This window comes from Diprion similis, chromosome 2, assembly GCF_021155765.1.
Source record: "Diprion similis isolate iyDipSimi1 chromosome 2, iyDipSimi1.1, whole genome shotgun sequence".
NCBI classification, from domain to species: Eukaryota; Metazoa; Arthropoda; class Insecta; order Hymenoptera; family Diprionidae; genus Diprion; species Diprion similis.
The window spans coordinates 6,280,057-6,300,987 of record NC_060106.1 but is presented as its reverse complement, the minus strand read 5'-3'; the positions used below and the strand labels follow the sequence as shown (position 1 = coordinate 6,300,987).

General features: G+C 34.3%; 1 protein-coding gene across 7 annotated transcripts in view; it reads left to right on the top strand.

The window, feature by feature from the left end:
- Positions 1-20,931, top strand: part of LOC124416031 (mucin-4) — a 38,773-nt gene that overhangs the window by 1,237 nt on the left and 16,605 nt on the right. For 4 of the 7 annotated variants that reach the window (XM_046896861.1, XM_046896859.1, XM_046896855.1 and 1 more), the window contains exons 2-14: positions 2,079-2,783; positions 3,139-3,457; positions 5,309-5,481; positions 8,283-8,571; positions 10,859-11,114; positions 11,473-12,788; positions 13,717-13,889; positions 14,302-14,680; positions 14,875-15,540; positions 15,589-17,324; positions 18,352-18,577; positions 18,721-18,918; positions 19,372-19,446. In XM_046896861.1, the coding sequence (XP_046752817.1) occupies positions 3,215-3,457; positions 5,309-5,481; positions 8,283-8,571; positions 10,859-11,114; positions 11,473-12,788; positions 13,717-13,889; positions 14,302-14,680; positions 14,875-15,540; positions 15,589-17,324; positions 18,352-18,577; positions 18,721-18,918; positions 19,372-19,446 (5,730 nt within the window). In that variant the 5' untranslated portion in view covers positions 2,079-2,783; positions 3,139-3,214. Of the gene's footprint in view, positions 1-2,078; positions 2,784-3,138; positions 3,458-5,308; positions 5,492-8,282; positions 8,572-10,858; positions 11,115-11,472; positions 12,789-13,716; positions 13,890-14,301; positions 14,681-14,874; positions 15,541-15,588; positions 17,325-18,351; positions 18,578-18,720; positions 18,919-19,371; positions 19,447-20,931 lie in introns of all 7 variants that reach the window. The other 3 variants (XM_046896857.1, XM_046896860.1, XM_046896858.1) reach the window with 3 other exon arrangements.

Sequence of the window (20,931 nt, the reverse complement as noted above, 5' to 3'; positions counted from 1 at the left end):
TCCATGACTATACCTAGGGCACATTACCTAATAAGAACTGGCATGTATGGCTATCTTGTCAGAACATCTTGTACTTACTGCAATATATAATACATGCGGATATATAGGCTTGTGACCCGAGCCATTTAATTAACTGGTACGATCGGGCAAAGGAAAGACCATTGCCACTGGTCTTCCTATCTATTTATGTCTTTGAAGCTTTTGTGCAATTTTCTATTAATGTGACTATAATTTGGCAGGTCAAGCTTTCTTTTATTTACATACTCTGACTTTTCAATGCAGATACACTCTAAAACTCGTGATGTTCTACATGTGTACGATCAAGTGATCGTACTAATCAAAGTAGTTTCAAAACAGAAAAATTGTGAAATATAGATTTGGAAGGTGCAGTGAAAGTCGGTTAAATCAAATTTGATTAAAACAATACCTCTTAGGATTGCAACAAATTTGAAACCCAATAACTTGAACCTTGAAGGTATCATTATTAACATTATTAAGGTAATTGAATTATTTGTTTCATTTTCTGCTAGTCAAATGCTAGTATTTTGTTTATTTTTTATAGATCGTTGGTTATTTAGTTGAAAAATAAATTCGCAATAAATATTTCAATTCTTGACTACAGATGTGACATACCGATTGAACTCAGTTATAAATTTCTATCGTAGACTTATCTCAATTTAAGATTAAATTTCTTTTCATATATGCACTATTATAAGGAAAAAGGAAAAATCCTGGCAGTAAAACTGTGGATATCGAAATATTTGGATGATTAATTGTCCAGTTCTAGAAAACTAAACAGTAAATATCCAGGTGTAGACACATATTTTTTCAATTTTTCCATAAAGATTATGATATCTTCACTGTCAAGATATGTGACAATTTAGTAGTGATTTAGTTGGCCAGAAATGAATAAACAGTGTACTCAGTCAGTGTGTGATTAAGGTGTTCAAAAACATAATATTTGTTTTTCACTCCTATAACTTAAATCTGTTATTCCAAAATCCAAGCTTCAATATCTTGTAATCTACGTTTTGAATTGACTTACAGTCTTTTCATTTAAATAACGAGTGAAACAGCACTCATATTTTTCTACATTGCATAACTTTCCAATGGAAAGTTGTAAAGACAGTTTGAAGAAAGCATTATAAAGTTTAAAAAAGATTAACGTCTTTTTTTATTAGAAATTCCTTTATTCTCACCTTGTGTTTCACGTGGTAAATCACATTTTACGGGTTTATTGTATATTGTATACATATACTATTGAGGAGCATTATATTATATATTTGCTCGATCCGTGATGTAACAGTTACAGTAAATAAAGTAATAACTTATGGATTTTATTGAAATTATATTGTGAAATACTGGTTGAACGAATAGCCAATATAGAATTCAACCTAGTTATCCATGTTTCGAGTTTTTCAAATGTGATAATTTTAACTTTTCCAATGTGAATACTTAAATCTTTTATGATGGATTAGTTAGGATGGCACTGAAAATAGGTTCGAGTCAATTTTACCGGAGACTACGTGAAATTAACTTCTGTTGGATTAAAAAAAAAATCGGTTCGAAAGCACAACTCTCTGTATCAATTTGGAATAGTGCCTACAATGCGGTTGCAGTTAGTAACGTTGTTGTAACGATGCATGTTGAGGAAAAATCATTACTTCGCAACCATACTGAATCACACATACCCATATTTTGCAAAAGCCAACTCCTTGAAAGTCATTCTGAAATTGTAAAATAATGAATTGCTTTCTGATGTTTGGTGACGTTAACATTACTCAATTCAACCTCGTTGCCTACGACCAAGTGCTTTTCCCATTTCGAGCAATAGTGAGTTTTGAGATACTTCGAGTGTAATGTTTCCTCCAAGTCCAGTCAATAATTAAAAATATGAAAATGAGGAAAGAAAATTCGTAATATGGTCATAATTTCAAACCGATATGAGAGAAGTTGCTCTTTGACACACGAGTTTATTTATTTATTTGGAGTCAATTTTCTAGATTAGTGTAATAAAAATTATGTAATAAGATAATCGATAAATTCTTATCATATTGTACGGTTTTTATGTTGGACAGAATGTTAGCGAAAAGAATATGACGAGGAGCTGCAGAGGCAAGAAAAAATCGAAAGCAGAAATCAACTGAGCACCACATCGTCTTTACCTACAGTCCACAACAACCAACAACGACGACGATTCCAACCAATTTACAATTAATATCGTTCGTCATTTACTCCGTGCTCGATAGTATCACTAAAAATTTGACAATCATTTCCGAATCATCACTCAAGATATAAAAAAAATTCAAACAGTTGAGGAACGCATTACTAACGAGAACATTTAAATTTCTTTTTTGCAAAAAATCTTATCAACCTTTTCATTTGGTTTGAATAAAAAAAATCCACCAAAATTACTAAAACTAAATAATGTCAACTTAATTTTAGTAATTCGAATTTAAATAAACTTAGATTCATCAAATTAATATATCTTTTGAACGTATTTTTAGTAATCCATCAATTCAACATAAAGGAGAAATAACCTTTGACATTCAACGATCAATAACGTAATATAAATACTAAAATAAAATACATAAATTTCATTGCATTAAATGACTAGGCTCAGTGTTACAAAAAGTGTGATGTCTTATTTGACGTATGATTGTCGATTGAAGAATACTACGCAGTTCAGAGTTTCGGCGATTGTTATTTTTGGAACACCTGGATTGGACTTGGCATAAAACTTGGGCTAAAAGAAGTGTAAATATCGACCTGGAATTGAATGAGTAAATAATCCAATCTTAAAAAATATTTCATAAACTGGGCAGACTTTCATTGGATAGGGAACACGTGTAATTATAGTTTTCAAAACAAAAAGAGTGAATACACCTGCGAACTAAAGAGATTTCCTTTTTTTCTTCTTCAGTAAAAATACAGTCAGGGAATATATAGTTTTGTTCTAAAGAATTGTTGCAATTAGAAGTAATTATCTGTAGACACAAAGAGAAGCTATTTGAAATTTTCAAATTGATTTGGAGAACAATTACTACGCTCCCATAGTTTTTTAATTTTTGGTTGGGAAAGACAGAGCAAGTAAGAAAGAAAATTATAACGGATGAAATATCTGAAATCTTTTGGTAGCTGTCCAACGTAAAATTTGGAAGGGGGAGAACATAGGATAGAACCAATTCCTTTTCAAGTTGGTTGTGTACGTGCAATGCCGAGATGCTGTAATGAGAGAAAAACATCGAGTCCGGTGACCAACAATAACCGCAACAACAGCGAAGATATATCCTTATTGCGTTCAAACACTTTAGAACGCAACAATTTTTCCATTCCGTGTCAATCGGAGCCGGACGACGATCTACGAGTTGTAGAAAGGTCTCATAGAAGACTTCGGTGTGACTTGAGTCCAGTACCCACTAGCACCAGCCTTAGCTTTAAACTTCTCAGTATAAAGGTACGCAATCAACAAAAGTGAATTGTCCAGTTTCGTTAGAAACTTCACTATCTTTATTTATTACAAGGCTGGTAGCAAGTCACTTTTCTCACTTTTAGCCACTTATGATCACACTTGACTTGATTTCTTCATGTTGTAATTGAGCAATGCACTCTGAGTTTCTTCAATATCATATTTTCACCCGAGTTTTCCACTCATCTGTATATAAATACCATGTATATGGTATATTTAGTAAACTCCTTCGAACGAATCGATAAAATGATTACAAATCTAGATGTAATTTAACTTACCATCTTTCATACAATATATTGATAGACTAGTTTTACATCAAGAATCGCACTTAAAAGCCCACTGAATAAACGTAGTAGTAACTTATTTGTCATCATAATGCATGTGTTCAATAATGAAGTTCACAGGCTACATTTTCACACTGTATCGTCATTTTTCACTTTCTTGATGGTAGTTACACCTGCTAATTCTGTTATTACCCTAATTATGAATTATGATTCAATTGAATCTGTATAAATCCAGAGATATTTATTTGATACGTTTCATTCTTCTTTCTATTCTATTCATATTTCTTTGACAGTAATGTTTCAGTAAAACTTAAAAAATGACTGGTTTTTTTTCCTGTTATGTTGGAGCCGGACAAAAAAGCACACTTAAAGTAAATGCTTTTTTTGAAATGAAAATGGATAATGTAATAGTCTACTGTTTTCTTACTCTTGCAGTTATGCTACAGTTACACTCTTTTCCGTAATTGATATTTCAAAGCCTTATAGGAATATAAAGTGGAGTTTTTGTTTGAATATCATCAGGATATTTAACGAATGTGATATAATTCTCGCAAATTTTGTTTCTTAACAGAAACTAGGCTTTATCAAGGATGTTTTGCTAAGAGTAGTATTTTGAGCGTAAGAAAAAAAAAAATAGAAATAGAGTCTATCAGAGTATTACCTCAAATAAAACGACGAATTACTTCAAATTGGAGAAATACGAAAATATATCTCATATGAAAACATTTGATGGATACAATTGCACAGATTTACCCAAATATTTTACTTTGAAAAAACTCGATTGTTTTCGATTGAAACAATTTCTGTTATCATTCTTCTCATCTCCAATTACTATGTAAAGATTGCATCGTTATCGAATTTTATGATTCGTAAAGCTTCCATAATAATTCATTATTCCGTGCCCTCAACTACTTATCTTTGTTCCGTCACAGAATTTAATATAGAAAGATTACTCTTTCTACTGGCACATCATTCATGATTAATTTGTAACATAATGATGAAAAAATCTTAATGGTTTATGCAACATATCATCACCATACTTACAGTACAAATGTATTGAACTTTGATGTAAAGTCATTACGAGTTGACTTTTATTAATATTTGTTTTCCCACTAGAGTCCCACCTATCATTATTTCTATTAATGTTTTTATTTCATTCAATTATACCTGCTTAGCACTGTGAAAGCTCATGATACGAATACCATCGGTTCATAAATTACGAAAATTATATGTAACATGAAGTTTAGTATTAGAAATTGCCGATCAAAATTATCAATTTTATCTCTGTGGTAAAAAGCCCTTTTTGGAAATGTGTAACGATATCAATTTCCTCAACCAAACTAAAGTGATATTGAAAAATTTTTCTTGGATATATTGCATTTGAACATGTGTTACGTTTTTAATTTGTTTATGCCTATATACATAATGATGATTAGTCGATGAATGAATTTTTTTCAATGAATTTTATATTTCCTTGCTTGCAAAGAAACTAGACATTAGATGAAATAATATTATCAGTCTGAAACAATGTTCATACTCGTATTTCACTTTTCAGGGTGAAAAAGGGAGTCAAGGCAGGCAGTTGCAACAACAGGTGATAAGTGGAACTGGTGGTGGCGGAGGTGGTGGTGGTGGTGTTGGTGGTGGGCATAAGGAAAGCAAAAAGAAAGCAGCTATAGGCAACGCGGTGCGTGGACTGTTTCCATCTGGCCATAGCAGGCAGGACAGGTACAATCATGTCTGTATCAACAACCATGCTTTTATGCACCATCATTTCTCATGTTTCGTTCATCATTTCATTTTCATATCACTGTCGAATGTTTTTTCTATTTTTCATTTATCTTTTTCATTTTCTAATTCAGTTTCATTTGCAAGTATGTACCAGTTTCTGTAAACGAGTTTATTCAATGTTAAAACCAAGTCTCGATTCAAAGTTTTTTTTAATCTCTTTTCATGTACTTACCAACTACCTAGTGTTGTTCTTTCAACTGTTCTCCAATTGTCGCAAGTTTGAGTAATGAAATAATCAGAAATTAAAGTATCTTGGACTGAATGCCAGGCCACAGACGACTATTGTTAATGTAAATTGGCAATTTCCTGCTATTTCCATTATAGCAGGCTTAGTCATTTCCGTACTCACTTTGTTTGCTCCAAGTCTAAAAGCAATTGTAATCTCTTGAAAAACTACGTCGTTCAATTCTAATTTTATATGACTCAATTCCAACGCAATATTCATTTGCAAATGGTTTGTTATTGCAGGGTAATTGTTATTATCAACTCCCAATTGCGTATTGGCTATACTTGCAGTGAGAAATAAAATCTATCGGTATAATTTATTGCATCTAATCAGACTTGTTAAGTCATACTTGTATTTGGAGAGATTCTATCAAGGAACTGTTTAGGATAATGAATATCATGACCCAATATTACACGATCCTAAATATATAAATTATCACTGCTGTGACTGCTGGAGAACTTCTTGTAATCGAATGTTGAAGTAACTTTCATTTATGCCACATGAAACGTTTTTTTTTTCAGTTTTAAATGGTTTTCCGTTCGAACACTGCTGCTGGTTTCGGGTATTAAAACAACTTGAAAAACTTGGAAAATGGATGACATTCATTTTATTATGTGGAATACAGATTCATGGCAGAGTTCAAGACGATCATGATTCAAGCATACAGTGCTTTCAAGAAATTAGTGCCGAGTATTCAACTGGCTAAGAAACTTTTAATATTTTCTTAAAACGAATTTTTTTTCGTATTCACTTATTTCCGTATTAAATTCGATAATTTCGATAGTAAAAATTAAAAATTACAGTGGGACAATGGACTAGGAACATTGTGAAAACTGGGAATAGTCAGAGAATGATGCTGAATCTTAAAATTTGATTTTTTATCTTTTTTCTTGGTCATTTTTTTTATCGAGGTTCATCATTTAGCACTTTTCGATATTTTTTGAAAACGTACATTTTTGAACTCTTGTGAAAGTATATTTTAATCAAGGAAAACTAAGATAAAAAGTTTGGAAATTAGATTTCAGCCAACTTGCTACGATTTTTTTTTTTTTTAGAAAGTTTTTGTAGGACGTGTTTTTATCTTGAACTAGGTTGACAATGTAATTCTTTGTGATATGGCTCCATATCCATATAAACTCGTGATTTTCATTCTCATGCATTACTCTGATTATTTCATCCATGGTTCATTTTGCGGAATCAGTCACTCTGAATGCTTGTAAGCGCAGGTATGCATTGTTGGGTATTCGGATTGTTAATTTGTGCATTCTCACTTCTTGAAGTTTCATTTTCTGCTGCTCCAATCATACTTGAACTGAAGCTAATTACTATTGTTGCACTAACATTCCATAGTTTGTAGTATCTTTGTGCCAATAAAATTAAAACTATTTCTCAGGTCTAGAAATTACCGCAAAAAGAGAGTCTAATAATGATTACTTTTAAATTCTTTGAACAGTCCATCTCTAAAAACAGAGTGAACTTAAAGTAAAATTCAATTTTATTCTTTGGTGAGTAACATTTCTGAAATAAAATAAATCATTGTTTTTACAAAGAATTTTTTTCTATTTCAAGAAGTTCGTGGAATTTTTTATGCTACTTGAAATTTTATTCTTGGAGCAGGCTCTGAAAGTATATATGAAACTTCTTTTTAGCCTTGAAAGACTTAACTGCAAGGAAACTAAGATAAATAAAAAAAAACTTAGTTCATATTTTCTTGCCTATTCACATTCTTGGTTATGGATTTTAATATTGAGTTGAGCTTTAGTGATAAAAAAAAAAAAATAATTGGATAAATATACATGAGATAGTAATTAGTAATTCTTATGAAGTAAATACAATTTGTTGTCAAATGTTTGGGATACAATAAGTTCGTGGTTTAGGAAAACTTGGTATGAGGAAGTGAGTTTACATTTAAGGTAATCAACAATTAATATTTGGTTGAAGTATTTTGGTACCATCAAATCTTTATTATAATTTGCGCAGTACGTGTTCTTCTTTCACTGGTGGTTTCTTCAGTGGTTCATATTATTTTAATTGATCTATCGATTTAGTTCTTACATAGTAGAATACAACAGAGGGTACCCATAAAAATAGGTTAAGATAGGAAATACTGACCAAAGCATGAAAGCTGAATAAAATGATTCCCCTCATGGACACAATGAAAGCCAATGTGCAGTTTCGTAATCAGGATTTTTACTTTGTTTCCTCTGAGAAAAACCTATTGCGTTACACAAATGACAGTTCATTGTCTTTAAAACACCAATTATTGTAAGACATTTTATTCAGCTTTTAGGTAATCAGACAATTTCCCATTCTGCATCTATTTTCAGAAATACTCTTCCGTTAATTGTGTACCTGTTAGAGCAATGGAATAAGTTGAACTCACAATCAGCTATGTTAAACTGATCTTCCTTTAAGAGCTCAAGCATGTGTTATTTGATCACTTACTTCAATTCAGGGTTCTGCCAGTAGCGATTAAAAAATAAATGCTAAATGAAAAATGATTAATTTTTAGGTATGAGACAAGCAGGCAGCGCTCCCCAGGTGGGACCGGTGGTGGCATTGGCTTGTCCGGCTTGTGTCCAAGGCTGGTGGCGAGTGGCGGCGGTGTTGGTAGCCAGGGTGGTGTGGGGGTGGGGGTGGGCCACCTAGCCCCCCAGGAGGGGGGAGGCACATGTAGCGTCGTAACTACGCAAAGACACCACAATCACAATCACAACAGTAATCACGGACATAGGCGTCAGCGGAAGCTGTCCGTTATTTCTCAAGCTGGTTCCAGTACAAATAGCACTGTAGATCGGAAGGTTAGTTGCATTACTCGACTTACTAATTGGTGTGAAATAAGTCAATACTTTTTTTTTCGAAGTATTTTTGTTCAAATATTCAATATGTCTAGTTATAAGATTAATATGAAAAAAGTCATTCTGAATATAAATTACATAAAAATTATCAAATTAAAATTTAGTATATTTTCTATTAATATAGTCAAAGCGTCTAATTATATCTCCATCAATGATGCATCATTTATTCAATTCTCTCAGAAGAAATAATTCATATTTATAGTTCTCACGTATCGTTGTTTTAATAGTGTGTCATTTAATGAGTCATCGCGTATTTTAATTTTTAATATGTATGCAGCATGTTGCCTAGGGTTTTTATATTCTTATCTTCATGGCGCACAGGTTTTCGAACGTAGTAGCTTTCAACTTTAGTGTGTACCGTTAGTGGACAAATATATTTTCTATCTTAATAAGAAGATATTCAACATGTTATCGAGTATTCTTACATCCCATATCTGCATAAAAAACAAATTTTCCGGTCGTTTGGTATATTTTATGTAGATAAGAGATAATAATCTTTCGTTTGTTCACTATAACCAAGACATATGACATGTCTGTTCGATTAGCACAATAATTATATGGCAATGTTCACAGTTGAGTGGCTTGTAACGTAACATTGTAATGTAATGTAAATTATTGATTCTAAATTAGAGAACCATTAGTCATTCTACTAATACGAAGTTTATTTGTGACTAAAGGAATGACTTGCTTTCTGGAAATAAACTGTCCTAGCAAAACAATGATAGTTGTCTTTTAAGTTTCACTCTGTGAACAAAAAATGTAATCTTGATTTTTAGCTAATGTGATTGCAACCCAGTCATCTTCAAAGTTTAAATGGTTATTATTGTATTATATATTATATATTTAAAAAAAAAACCACCAATCCAATCTAATCAGTTTTCAGAATGAAAGATTAGTCATCAATCGAAAATAGAATGAGAGCTTGAATGGTTGAACGATAGTCAATATCAGATATGTTCAATAGTATCAATTTGGGTTAACATCATAATACGAATGGTTTTATATTTCCGAAAATTCGATGTTAAAAATTTGCCATTTGTATACACTAAAAAAAATAAATGGAAAACCATCTATTCAAAGCAAATTACGTGCATTGTATTTACGATTGGGAAAGTTAATTCTTAAAATTTTGTCATCGAATTTCATGAAAATATTTATTTATCACAAGGAATCTGTTTTCTTCTAATTCGTGATTAATGTAAAAACTAATTATTTCTGGAAAGCATTTCTTTTTCAACGTAATTTGAAGAGCAGATGACACTGCAGAACAGACTATATACAAAATACTTATTAGATACTTAATTACATTCTGTTAATGCATATAAACACTCTTTATATCACTCGCATACCATCTTTGGTGAGAATAGTTATAATTTTTAACAATATTTACTCAATGTATTATTATATGAGACACCGTGTCCAAGAACGAAATCAATGATCTATTAGTTCTGTAGACACTTGTTTAATCAGTAAATCTGAAACATGTTGAATTTTATTTTTGACGCGTATAACCACGTTACCCCAGAAGTTACTCAGCTTACGAATCAATGCAGTGTATCTTATATCAATTCTGATAAGCATTGAATCATCGAAGTTCGCATGTATCACTGTTGTGTTTTTATACTTGTTGAAAGCTTAGCCACTATATGTACAGGTGAAATGATTATCATACTTTTGATCAGTATCTACGTAAATTTAATGTGTTTTTGCCTGTAACCTGGACGTAAATTTGATATTCATTACTGTTTTACTTTTAAACCAGTTCAAATAATTCTGTAATCAGAAAGAAATTCTTACATATCAAAGGTAAACTTTACTGATGTTGTTACAATTCAAATCTAGAATACATTTCTAAAATATCATCAAATTATATAGTCTATTTCTATGATACACAATACAGGCACAATAATTCTTTGGAAAGTAATTAATGTTGAGAATCTGTATTAGCATAAGGAATATATCGACAAACACATGCAATGCTACACACCAGGGCTGTACAATTTAACCGGCTCAACTGGCCGAGACAGTTAACGTGGTTGAAAACAATGCTTTTATTCCTAGCACATGTAGTCACGTGAATAGAATGGAAGGACCGAAAAATATCTCTTATAACTATGGCGCTGTGATTAACTTTGTACTAATGCGCAAATTTCAGTATCCAAAGTGACACGAATATATTGTTTTTTCCTGGGTCATAAATAATGAGTTCCCTCTACTTTTCTTTTATTAGATATCACCCGGGGTGAATCGTTCATCTGTAACAATTTGTAAAAGGCAGACTCGGACGAGCCGCATAGATCATAGTACGGATTCTGTATTAACAAGCTCACCTTCACCGAAAAAGAAGACACAATCTGGATTACAGGTCTTGGATAAGTCCTCCGCACAGAGTTTGAATTTGAATCCTTTGGAACAAGAGAATGACCGCAGCTTTAGCGACGCTGAGGAAGCGATTACAGCTACCGAAAATTTGTTCAAGATACCAGGTACCATACCATTAATAAGATTGTAATTATATGTTTATTTCCTTCTTGCACAATATTCTGATTAGTGAGTGTTACGAAATTTTTCTGTTATATTGGAAAGAAAAAGATCCCATCACCAAGTAACACATCATTATTCAAATATATGGTATCCAATTGATTGGCAGTTTTCAATAAATTATAAAATATTCATCCGCATGGGTATATTTTTGTATTTTTACAACTGCTGAACTGTGTAATATTTGTTGTCATAATAACTAACATTATTGTTGATAACTTGAAGGCGACGTAAATAGCAAACCATTTAAAAATATACTCGATATTTTATCAGTTAAATTCATTTTTTCAATCATTATCACAGGTACCAGTTCTTCTACGCCTTCCACCCCAGTCGGTAAAGTGAAACCTAGGAAAATGAGCAAAGACGACAAGACTTTAAATCAGCAAAAAATATCTGACCAAAGTAGCGAAGCAACCAAAAGTACCAGCAATATTCGGAAAATGAGTTCAGAAAGTGCTGATAATTCACAGTGTACGGCAAAGTCATCCGCCGACTCTGTAGAAATTCCAAAAACGCCACCACCGTTAAGGAAGGGATCGGTAGAAAATGTGGAAGCTGAAAAAAGTGTTACAAATGTGCAAAAAGGGTCAGTTAGCATATCCGACAATGCAAAGACCCCGGAAACTGGTGAAAATTGTGATAAGAAATCTAAGATGAGACGTGAAAGTAGTTCTGATAGCAACAAGACAGCCGTGGGTACGAAAAATATTAGTACGAATTTAGTGGAAACTCATAAACCGTCATTAGAATTAGTAGAGGGCTCAAAGTCGTCGTTACCCACACGAAAAATATCAATCGAGAGTGTAGATATCAGTAAAGGAAAAAGGACATCGGTCGATAGTTCGTCAATGTCTAGAAAAATATCGACCGAATCAATGGAAAATAAAAGCAGAAATGTTCCATTGAGAAAAACGTCGTCGGAAACGAATGAAATTGATAAGCGAATAAGTGAAAGTAAAAAGATGACGAAAAAAGTATCAACAGAATCTATAGACAGTGGAAAACCTGATGTAGGTGAAATATCTAGTCTAGAAAAAGTGAGAAATTCAAGGTTCGTGACTTCTCGCGTATCTGAAGATGTAGCTGACTTTGAAACCAAACCGCAACAAGAAGAACAGGTAACAATTTATGACCAGGATGACAACGGGACCAGTATCAGTGACATTGTTGCTGCACAAGCCATGCATGAATCTTTAAGTAAATTAGGGAAGGTTCCCCTCATAGATGCAGAAAGTCCAAGCACCATTGATGAAGGTGTGAAAGAAGGGGATTCGAAAAAAGACGAAAGCAGTGATGATAATGATAACAAGTATCGTGAGGGTGCTCAGGATGAATCATTAGTTGAAGGATTTATTGGCCCATTGCTGGATGAAAACTTTAAAGCAGATGAAAAGTTGACGCAAAAGACTATGGCAATGGAGGAAATTAAAACTTTACTCATGAAAGCCAAAGTACAGGCAGTTGAAGAAGATGAGGATGAAGAAAAGGCCATTGGAATTTCACCTGATGGGAGGTTTTTAAAATTCGAAGAAGAAATTGGTCGTGGGAGTTTCAAAACAGTCTATCGTGGCTTAGACACTCAAACAGGTGTTGCAGTGGCTTGGTGTGAATTACAGGTGCAGTTATACTCCAAGTATTTTTTCAATATCACTATTCTCACTTCTCTTCATATTTTTTTCTCATCTATCATCTTTGAAACCTTTTATCTCATATTGAATGAAAACAAATCTAAACTTAAGTGATTTTTTTAAGGTTTTTATTTTACTCTCCTTGACAACTTTTCCATTCTAACTAGCAAGCAGTGAGATTTTTGCCCATGTGGGATAACTTTGCATTTAATAACGATTAAGATATTAAAAATAGGCCTGATTTAAATTGATAATCGTTCGGAAACCCATTTTTGTGATAGTTTCTAAAAAAATTAGCTCAAGTAATCATTTACCATGAAAGAAGCATTACAGCTTTGTGACAAAAATTGTACTGGCCTCTTGTAAGCAGCACATGCTCAAACTTGGAATATCAATTGTGGAGATAAAATCCGACACAAACTTTCACATATACATGGGAATTCGTTTTTCTAACTTGAAGAAAGAAAATGAGCTGTTATGTTATCGAACTGAAATAACATCAATTCCAGAGTTCAAAGGTCTTTACTAATGGCGAATTCCACTTACGAAAAAAATGCGCTCTAAGTGCAGTTTCCCTAGTTGTCTAGCCTTTCCATTAGATGAAGACTTGGGACTTTGTCCTTAGTGTACTTTTTCTGCAAGTCGGATTTGCCACAAACATAGCAATCTTTCCCATACTTCACTTTTGAATATCTACAAGGTTTTGTTATGAAGTGATGCATGATAAAAAAAACAGTGTGCTACAGTTTCCTCGTTAGTTACGTAGACAAAACGACTGAACCACATTGTATAAGTTTGAATAAGCTAGATGTTTAAAAGCTCACTGTTATGTTGATACAATCTTTTTTTTTGAGATGACCAGAGAACACTGATGGCTGTAACCAAGCTTTCTAAATATTTTCATTTGAATTCTCAGGAAAAAAAACTCAATAAAACTGAAAGGCTCAGATTTCGTGAAGAAGCAGAAATGCTAAAGGGGTTACAGCATCCGAACATTGTAAGATTCTACGATTACTGGGAGGTCACACTGACACGCCGCAAGTACATCGTACTTGTAACTGAGCTTATGACATCAGGCACTTTAAAGACGTGAGCATATCTTGAAGTTATTACATATTATTATTCATTGATAAGAAAAAACTAATTTCCTTCAATAATGAATTGCATTTATTAGACTAATGTATGAAGTGTCACCCACAATCGTCGAAAGTACAAAAAATGATTATAAAATTAACAAGTGTTATACAGTAAAGACAAAAAAATTAACAAAGCTTCATACCCATATTTCAAGCCAGTGTTTTAATGCCGTGACAAGATATATTTTCGGATATTTTGTTCTTGAGAATCTTGCTGATTCATCCTCAGTATATTCAGATGAAATCTACAAGTAAACAAATTACACTTATATGGAGAACTGTGTGGTAAAAGATAAGTTGTTATTTATTAGCACCCTGTCGAAGTTGAAATAATTGTACGTTTGAATTGTTTGCTATGAACCCAGGTACTTGCGGCGATTCAAAAAAATTAACCCAAAGGTGGTAAAGTCCTGGTGCCGTCAGATTCTAAAAGGATTAAGCTTCCTTCACTCACGATCACCACCCATCATTCATAGAGATTTGAAGTGTGACAATATTTTCATCACGGGGACAACAGGAAGTGTCAAAATTGGTGATCTGGGATTAGCCACTCTAAAGAATCGAAGTTTTGCGAAGAGCGTCATCGGTACTCCAGAGTTCATGGCCCCTGAAATGTATGAAGAGCACTATGATGAGTCAGTCGACGTGTATGCCTTTGGTATGTGTATGCTGGAAATGGCGACAAGCGAGTATCCCTACTCTGAATGCACTGGACCTGCACAGATCTACAAACGTGTTGTATCGGTAATTGAATTAATATACTACCACAATTTAATATGACGTTTCACTAGATAACAAATTTTATTATAGCGGAAGCAACATAATTTGATTCAGTTCTTCGAGTCAATTATATGTTTATTTTCGATACTTCTTGATAATTTTACTAATTCTCGCCTTTTATAACACTTGAGAAATAGACTTTGTTTCTTTCTGTTTAGGGGGTCAAACCACAAAGTTATGACAAAGTTGAGAATCCCGAAGTTCGTGACATAATTGAAATGTGCATTCGATTGAAAAAGGAAGAACGTCCTCTAGTCAAAGATCTGTTGAATCACGAATTTTTCGCAGATGATGTTGGTTTTAAGTTGGAAATGGTCTCCAGAGAAACTGCGATTGCAGATTCTGAACTATCACGGATAGAGTTTCGCCTCCGTGTCCTAGATCCAAAAAAACGGAGTAATAAACACAAAGAGAATGAGGCGATTCAATTCGACTTTGTTATGTCGACAGACAATGCTGAGGGAGTCGCTTCTGAGATGGCTAAGTCGAGTCTCATTCTTGAAGAAGATGCTAAAGCTGTTGCCAAGCTGTTAAAATCCCAAATTGCTACTCTACTTCGAGAGAGGGATGAACGAAAGGCAAAAGAAGAGAAGGAGCGTCTTGACCGTGAAGCTGAATCTAACGCTGCTTCAGATCAATTGCTCCAGCAACAACAAATGCAACAGCAACAGCTATTGATGCAACAAATGCAGATGCAACAACAACAAATACAGTCTGGGTTGGGCATACAAATGCAAGGATCTCTGCAGATCCAAGGCCAAATGCAAATTCAGCAGCCAATGCAAGTACCTATGCAGCAACAAGTTCATCCTCAACAACAACAGCAGCAGCAGCAGCAGCAGCAGCAGCAGCAGCAGCAACAACAACAACAACAACAAGTACAAATGCAACAATTGTCTCAACAGCAAAGTATGCAGCAGCATAATTTACAGCCCCAACAGGTTCAGTTAGTTCAACAACAACCACTTTTACAACAGCAGACATCCGTTGTTCAACCTCAACAAGCGCAACAAATTCAACAAATTTCATCACATCCACAAGCACCGCAGCAGCATCAATATTCACAGCAACAATATCAACAACAAATACAACAAGGATTGCAACAACATGTACAACAACAGCAACAGCAATTCCAATCTCAGCAGCAACAACCTATACAGTATACTCAACAAGTTGGCCAGAGTCTAAGCGCAAGCTCTTCGCAATGTTCAACGCCACAAAGTATTCCAAACCAGCCACAGTTCCCACAAGTCTCTCAGCAGCAGCATCTACAGCAGCAGCCACAGCTGGCTCAGCAACAGTACATTCAGTTAAATCAAATGAATGTACCCCAGCAATTGCAACACCAGCCACAAGTTCAGCAACATCTTCCTCAACCAATTCAAATTCAACAGCAGCAAATACCACAACAGGTTACTCAGCAGCAACATATTCCTCAGCAACAGATTCCGCAGCAACAACAGATTCCTCAACAACAACAGATTCCTCAGCAACAACAGATTCCCCAACAACAACAGATTCCTCAGCAACAACAGATTCCTCAGCAACAACCAATCCCCCAACAACAACAGATTCCTCAGCAACAACAGATTTCTCAGCAGCAACAGATTTCTCAGCAGCAACAGATGCCTCAGCAACAACAGACCTCTCAGCAGCAACAACTTCCTCAACAGCAACAGATCACTCAGCAGCAACAGATTCCTCAGCAACAACAAATTTCGCAACAACAACAAATGCCTCAGCAGCAGCAAGTTCCCCAACAACAACAGCAAATACCACAACAGCAACAAATTCTTCAGCAACAGCAAATTCCACAACAACAGCAACACGTTCAACAGCAACAGATCCACTATTCTCAATCGCAAGTGCAACACATTCATCAAATGCATCAGCATCCAGTAGGATCCCCACCAGTTCCAGGTCAACAGTATTATCAGCAAAGCACAGCATCAAATGTTCCATATAGTAGTGCACCCATTTATCAGCAAAATGTTGGACAACAGGTGTACCACACATATTCATCGTCCAGTGGTGCGGCACCTCATATGGATATTATGCCATCAAATCATAGTACTCAACAAGTATTTTCACAGTCAAATATTTCGGGCACCTCTGGTGTGGCAACATCACAGAGCTATGCTCAAGCAGTCGGTCAAAATCAAATGGGACAAGCTATGTCTGGCTCTTCTTCTATAAATGTTCAGAGTACAATGCCAGGAGTACATTCGCAGAATATACAAACGTCAAGTCAAACCTGTCAGCCTTCATCGGTAGCGAATATCCAAAGTTCACCAGCTCTTCTTTCAAGTGGCCATCAGCAGCAATCTCAACAAAATTTATTGGCTCAATTACAATATTCTCAAAGCTCTAATACTATTCAAACAACGGTTCCTGTTACGCAAAGTATGCCTGTTGTTTCCAATAACACTAATAACCTGCCACAACAGGTTTCACTAAGTATGGAGTCTTCCACAAATTTGATGGAGAGAACACTGAGCAAACAAGATACAATGGATTCTATACAATCATTACCGGGTGAACCCAACCCTCTTGTTCATTCAGTATCACAACTGGACCAAGCTACATCTGTACAGAACATTAATGAAGGGTAAATACTTACATATTTTCCGATAAAAAGTGAACTCGTTCTTTCGTCGATAATTCAATTACTTTATATGCTGGGTGTAAAAGAGATTTCCGTCATTCTGAAAGGTCATTGTGTATCAGGAGAAAAATCCAATTTTCATTTTTATTTCTATCTGCAAGCATCGGACTAGTTACATTACCAATTCACTCGAATACTCTCGATCTTCAAAGTTTTTAATAATGCATGTCGTTTGCATGTTGCACCTATCTATATGACATAAGATTGCATACAATATAAATTTTGGCGGAATACTTCAGCAAACAGTTTTTTCTTCAAAATGACGGGATTTTGTTACTCAAGACACTCTGGGCCCCCATGAATATGATTTTCTTTAAATTATGGTATGCGGCTTTTCATGTAAACTCAACTACCATGGACCACTTAACATTTTTTGTTTTTCTTCAGAATTTAATATGAAGTAATAATGCAAAGATCAATAAACTAAATCTATCATTTTAAGCATTCTGGCTGACAATATGTAGTTTTCTTCTTGTCAGGATAAGAAAATACCTAGAGAAATAGTCACAGTAAAAAAATTCAAATAAGTCGAAGTGAAGCACTTTTGCAAAGACAAACTTTTTATCTTAAATCATGTTTATGACGAACTTGTAGCGTCACAAGTATTTTAAAGTATTATTCCAAAAAACTTTGCCATTTTGGCTTTGAAGTTTTGCAATTATAGCGAATGTGTAAGATAATAAAGTACGAATGTACGTTTTGCAAAGTGGAAAGAAAAATTATATTTTTAGCTGAGGTGGTCAATCGGGAAATCCTGTAGTAAAATGAATACATAAATCAAAAATCAACTAGCAAAGAGTAGTTTGGTAGTGCGAAATTCCATATTTACATACCAGCCTAAAATTTTTCACTAATAAATACGTACTTTTTGTTAATTGAAGCGAAATACCAATCAAGGAAATAACATTAAAAATATACTAGTGTATTTACCTGATATATTGGTCATAATAAAATGTTATGATTATAATAGAGCGACATCAGAAAATTCTGAAGCAACTGCCGTCCCTGAACGCAGTAGGGTGAAGCGTTCTGGAACAAAACGTCGCAAACCAGGGATAAAGTTGACAGTCTTATCGGTGAGCAGCGAGAATCAATCTATGACAGTAGAATGTCAACTAGACACGAGCAAACAGAAGACCGTCACATTTAAATTTGATCGTGACGACATGGTTCCTGTGGATATCGCCAACAATTTGGTGAGTATTATTTTATAAATCTTTACGATTTTATCGGTTTTTATTCTGTTTTACACAAGACACCTATCGCAGATTTTTATTTGAAAACAACTGATATTTTTTTCACCCGGAACACTACATATATTAGAATCGTGGGGTTCTAGATTGCAGAAAATCTTCTACCACAATCCCAATGTGACACGTTTGTCGAATTGATTGGCGACATAGTCATGCAGCTTCGGTTAGACCCAGAAAGAAGTTTGCCGCTTGTGGCACACGGTCCTCCTGATCAATCGGCAGGAGGCAGTCCAGTGAACAGTCGGCGACCTCGAGATCGTGACCACAGTCTCGAAACATCTAAGGTAAATTGAAATAGTGAAATTACCCTTCAACATTTACTGATTAAGTATCACATAATTTCGCACCTAAAGTTACTATACGACGCCAAATTATTATAAAGCAAAAAAGCTTAAATAACCGCAATATTGGCGATTTTTGTTGCTATATGAACAACCATGTCTGGCTTACTATAAACCCTTCACCATCGGTCTAGCTTCATGATAGTAACTGCTGTATCTCGAATGGTTCATACATTAAAAATTTAATGTATCTTTTATTCACTATACCAATGAATGTGTGATGGCATGTGTGGAGATAAATCGTGAATTCAATTTGCGTGATTAAATCGCCCTGCATGATCTCACAACTGAATGACGTCCTGGTAAAAACCTTTTCAAGTAAAAGAAGAATTATATTTGCGTCTGTGGATTGAGGTAATGAGAACGCATAATTAGTGTGTGTGGTTTTGGACGCAGCAGGTGAGACATGGCTCGTTAACCCGTCAAAGCAGCCATCGATCATCGTACAAAGTTCATCGTAGGCACCGTTCGGTGAGTCTATCTCTTCTGTCCGATCATTTGGTTCGTTCCATTTTTCCTTTGTTTGGTTCATAGGGAACAATGCGGTGGTGTGCTTGTTGGTCTGTTTCTTTCGTTGAAGGATCTTATTGTTTGCTCAACATTTTTTCAGTGTTTTGTACCTGCTCTGATCACATTGCTCCTGATTATATTGAATTTTAGTGTTCACCACACAATGATTTACTTATTATATTATAAGTTTAAAATGTGAACAATTGTATTTATGGTTATTAAAGATTCGCGTTAAAGTCTAGTCCAATTTGCTAGAAATTGTATATTGCCATATAGATACAAAAATGAAGCATTTTACTAACTTAAAGGAACACCTTTTTGAAATTGTTCCCCTCCGCCACCTGATTTTTTAAATGTAAACATTTTGCAGCTTGGGTCATTTGCTCGTGATTGCTTGTCTTCTTGCATTTGTTCATAATTTTTTATTTCACCTCCTAAAAATATTTTTCTAGGAGCTGAAATTGGATAAAATTGTAAATATGAGTAAAATTATGAGCAATCGAAGGGCAAACGATCCATACTGTTGAATTTTTTAACTTCAATCAGACTGAGGGGCAATTTCACAGAGTTTACAAAAATCTGATTCATGCAAATTATTTGTAGCTAAACGTTGGATACATTGTGGGAAAACAGAATAAAAGTGCCGAGAATACGATCAAATTGATTTTTACTCTGATCAAAATATTCTTCTGAACATTAAGCAAAAATTCAATCCTATTTTAAACTTGTTCAAATTTAATATAATCCACAAATCAGGATTTTTGAGAAGTCATAAATGAAATCTTATGCAGTTTTTTTCTTGAAAACTCACGGTTAACTAGTAATTGGACTATTTTACTAGTTCTCAGAGTACAGCAGACTTTGCGTAACTTCTTGATCTCTGATTTCTGAGGGTAGAACTCTACAAGGAATCAAATACTTGGAGAGCTTCCCGATATGCTAATTAGATGCGCACTTATGTCGTGTTCATCTTTACTGCTGAACGATAGCCGCATGGTAGTGAATACACTTACACGTAGCAATGTATCCAACGGTTAGGCAGCCGGAGAGGGAAGTTAGTGTACAATAAGTAACGAAGAGTTGACTGTAATTAGCAGTTCCTATCAAAGTAGATCCGAAATCAGCTATGTTTGAATGTACCTAGAATTTTACGTATAATTGGTAAATTTGTAAATACTGATTGTATATTCATTTTTACTGGTTTATGAAGCTGTAATCATACTATGCTTTGGCTGATACTAAGTCTGACTCAAACTTGGATTCGATATTTCTACTTTCTAGTTAAATTTGAAGATACACTTCGGTATTTGAGAGCTGCATTTTATTTCCATGTAAATACGATATAGTTCAATAGACTTTTTGCAAAATGAAACAAAGAAGTACACTTGAATTTAGCTGATACGTATTTGCATTCACCTGTTATATTCAATAAGCTGTTTAGAGAAA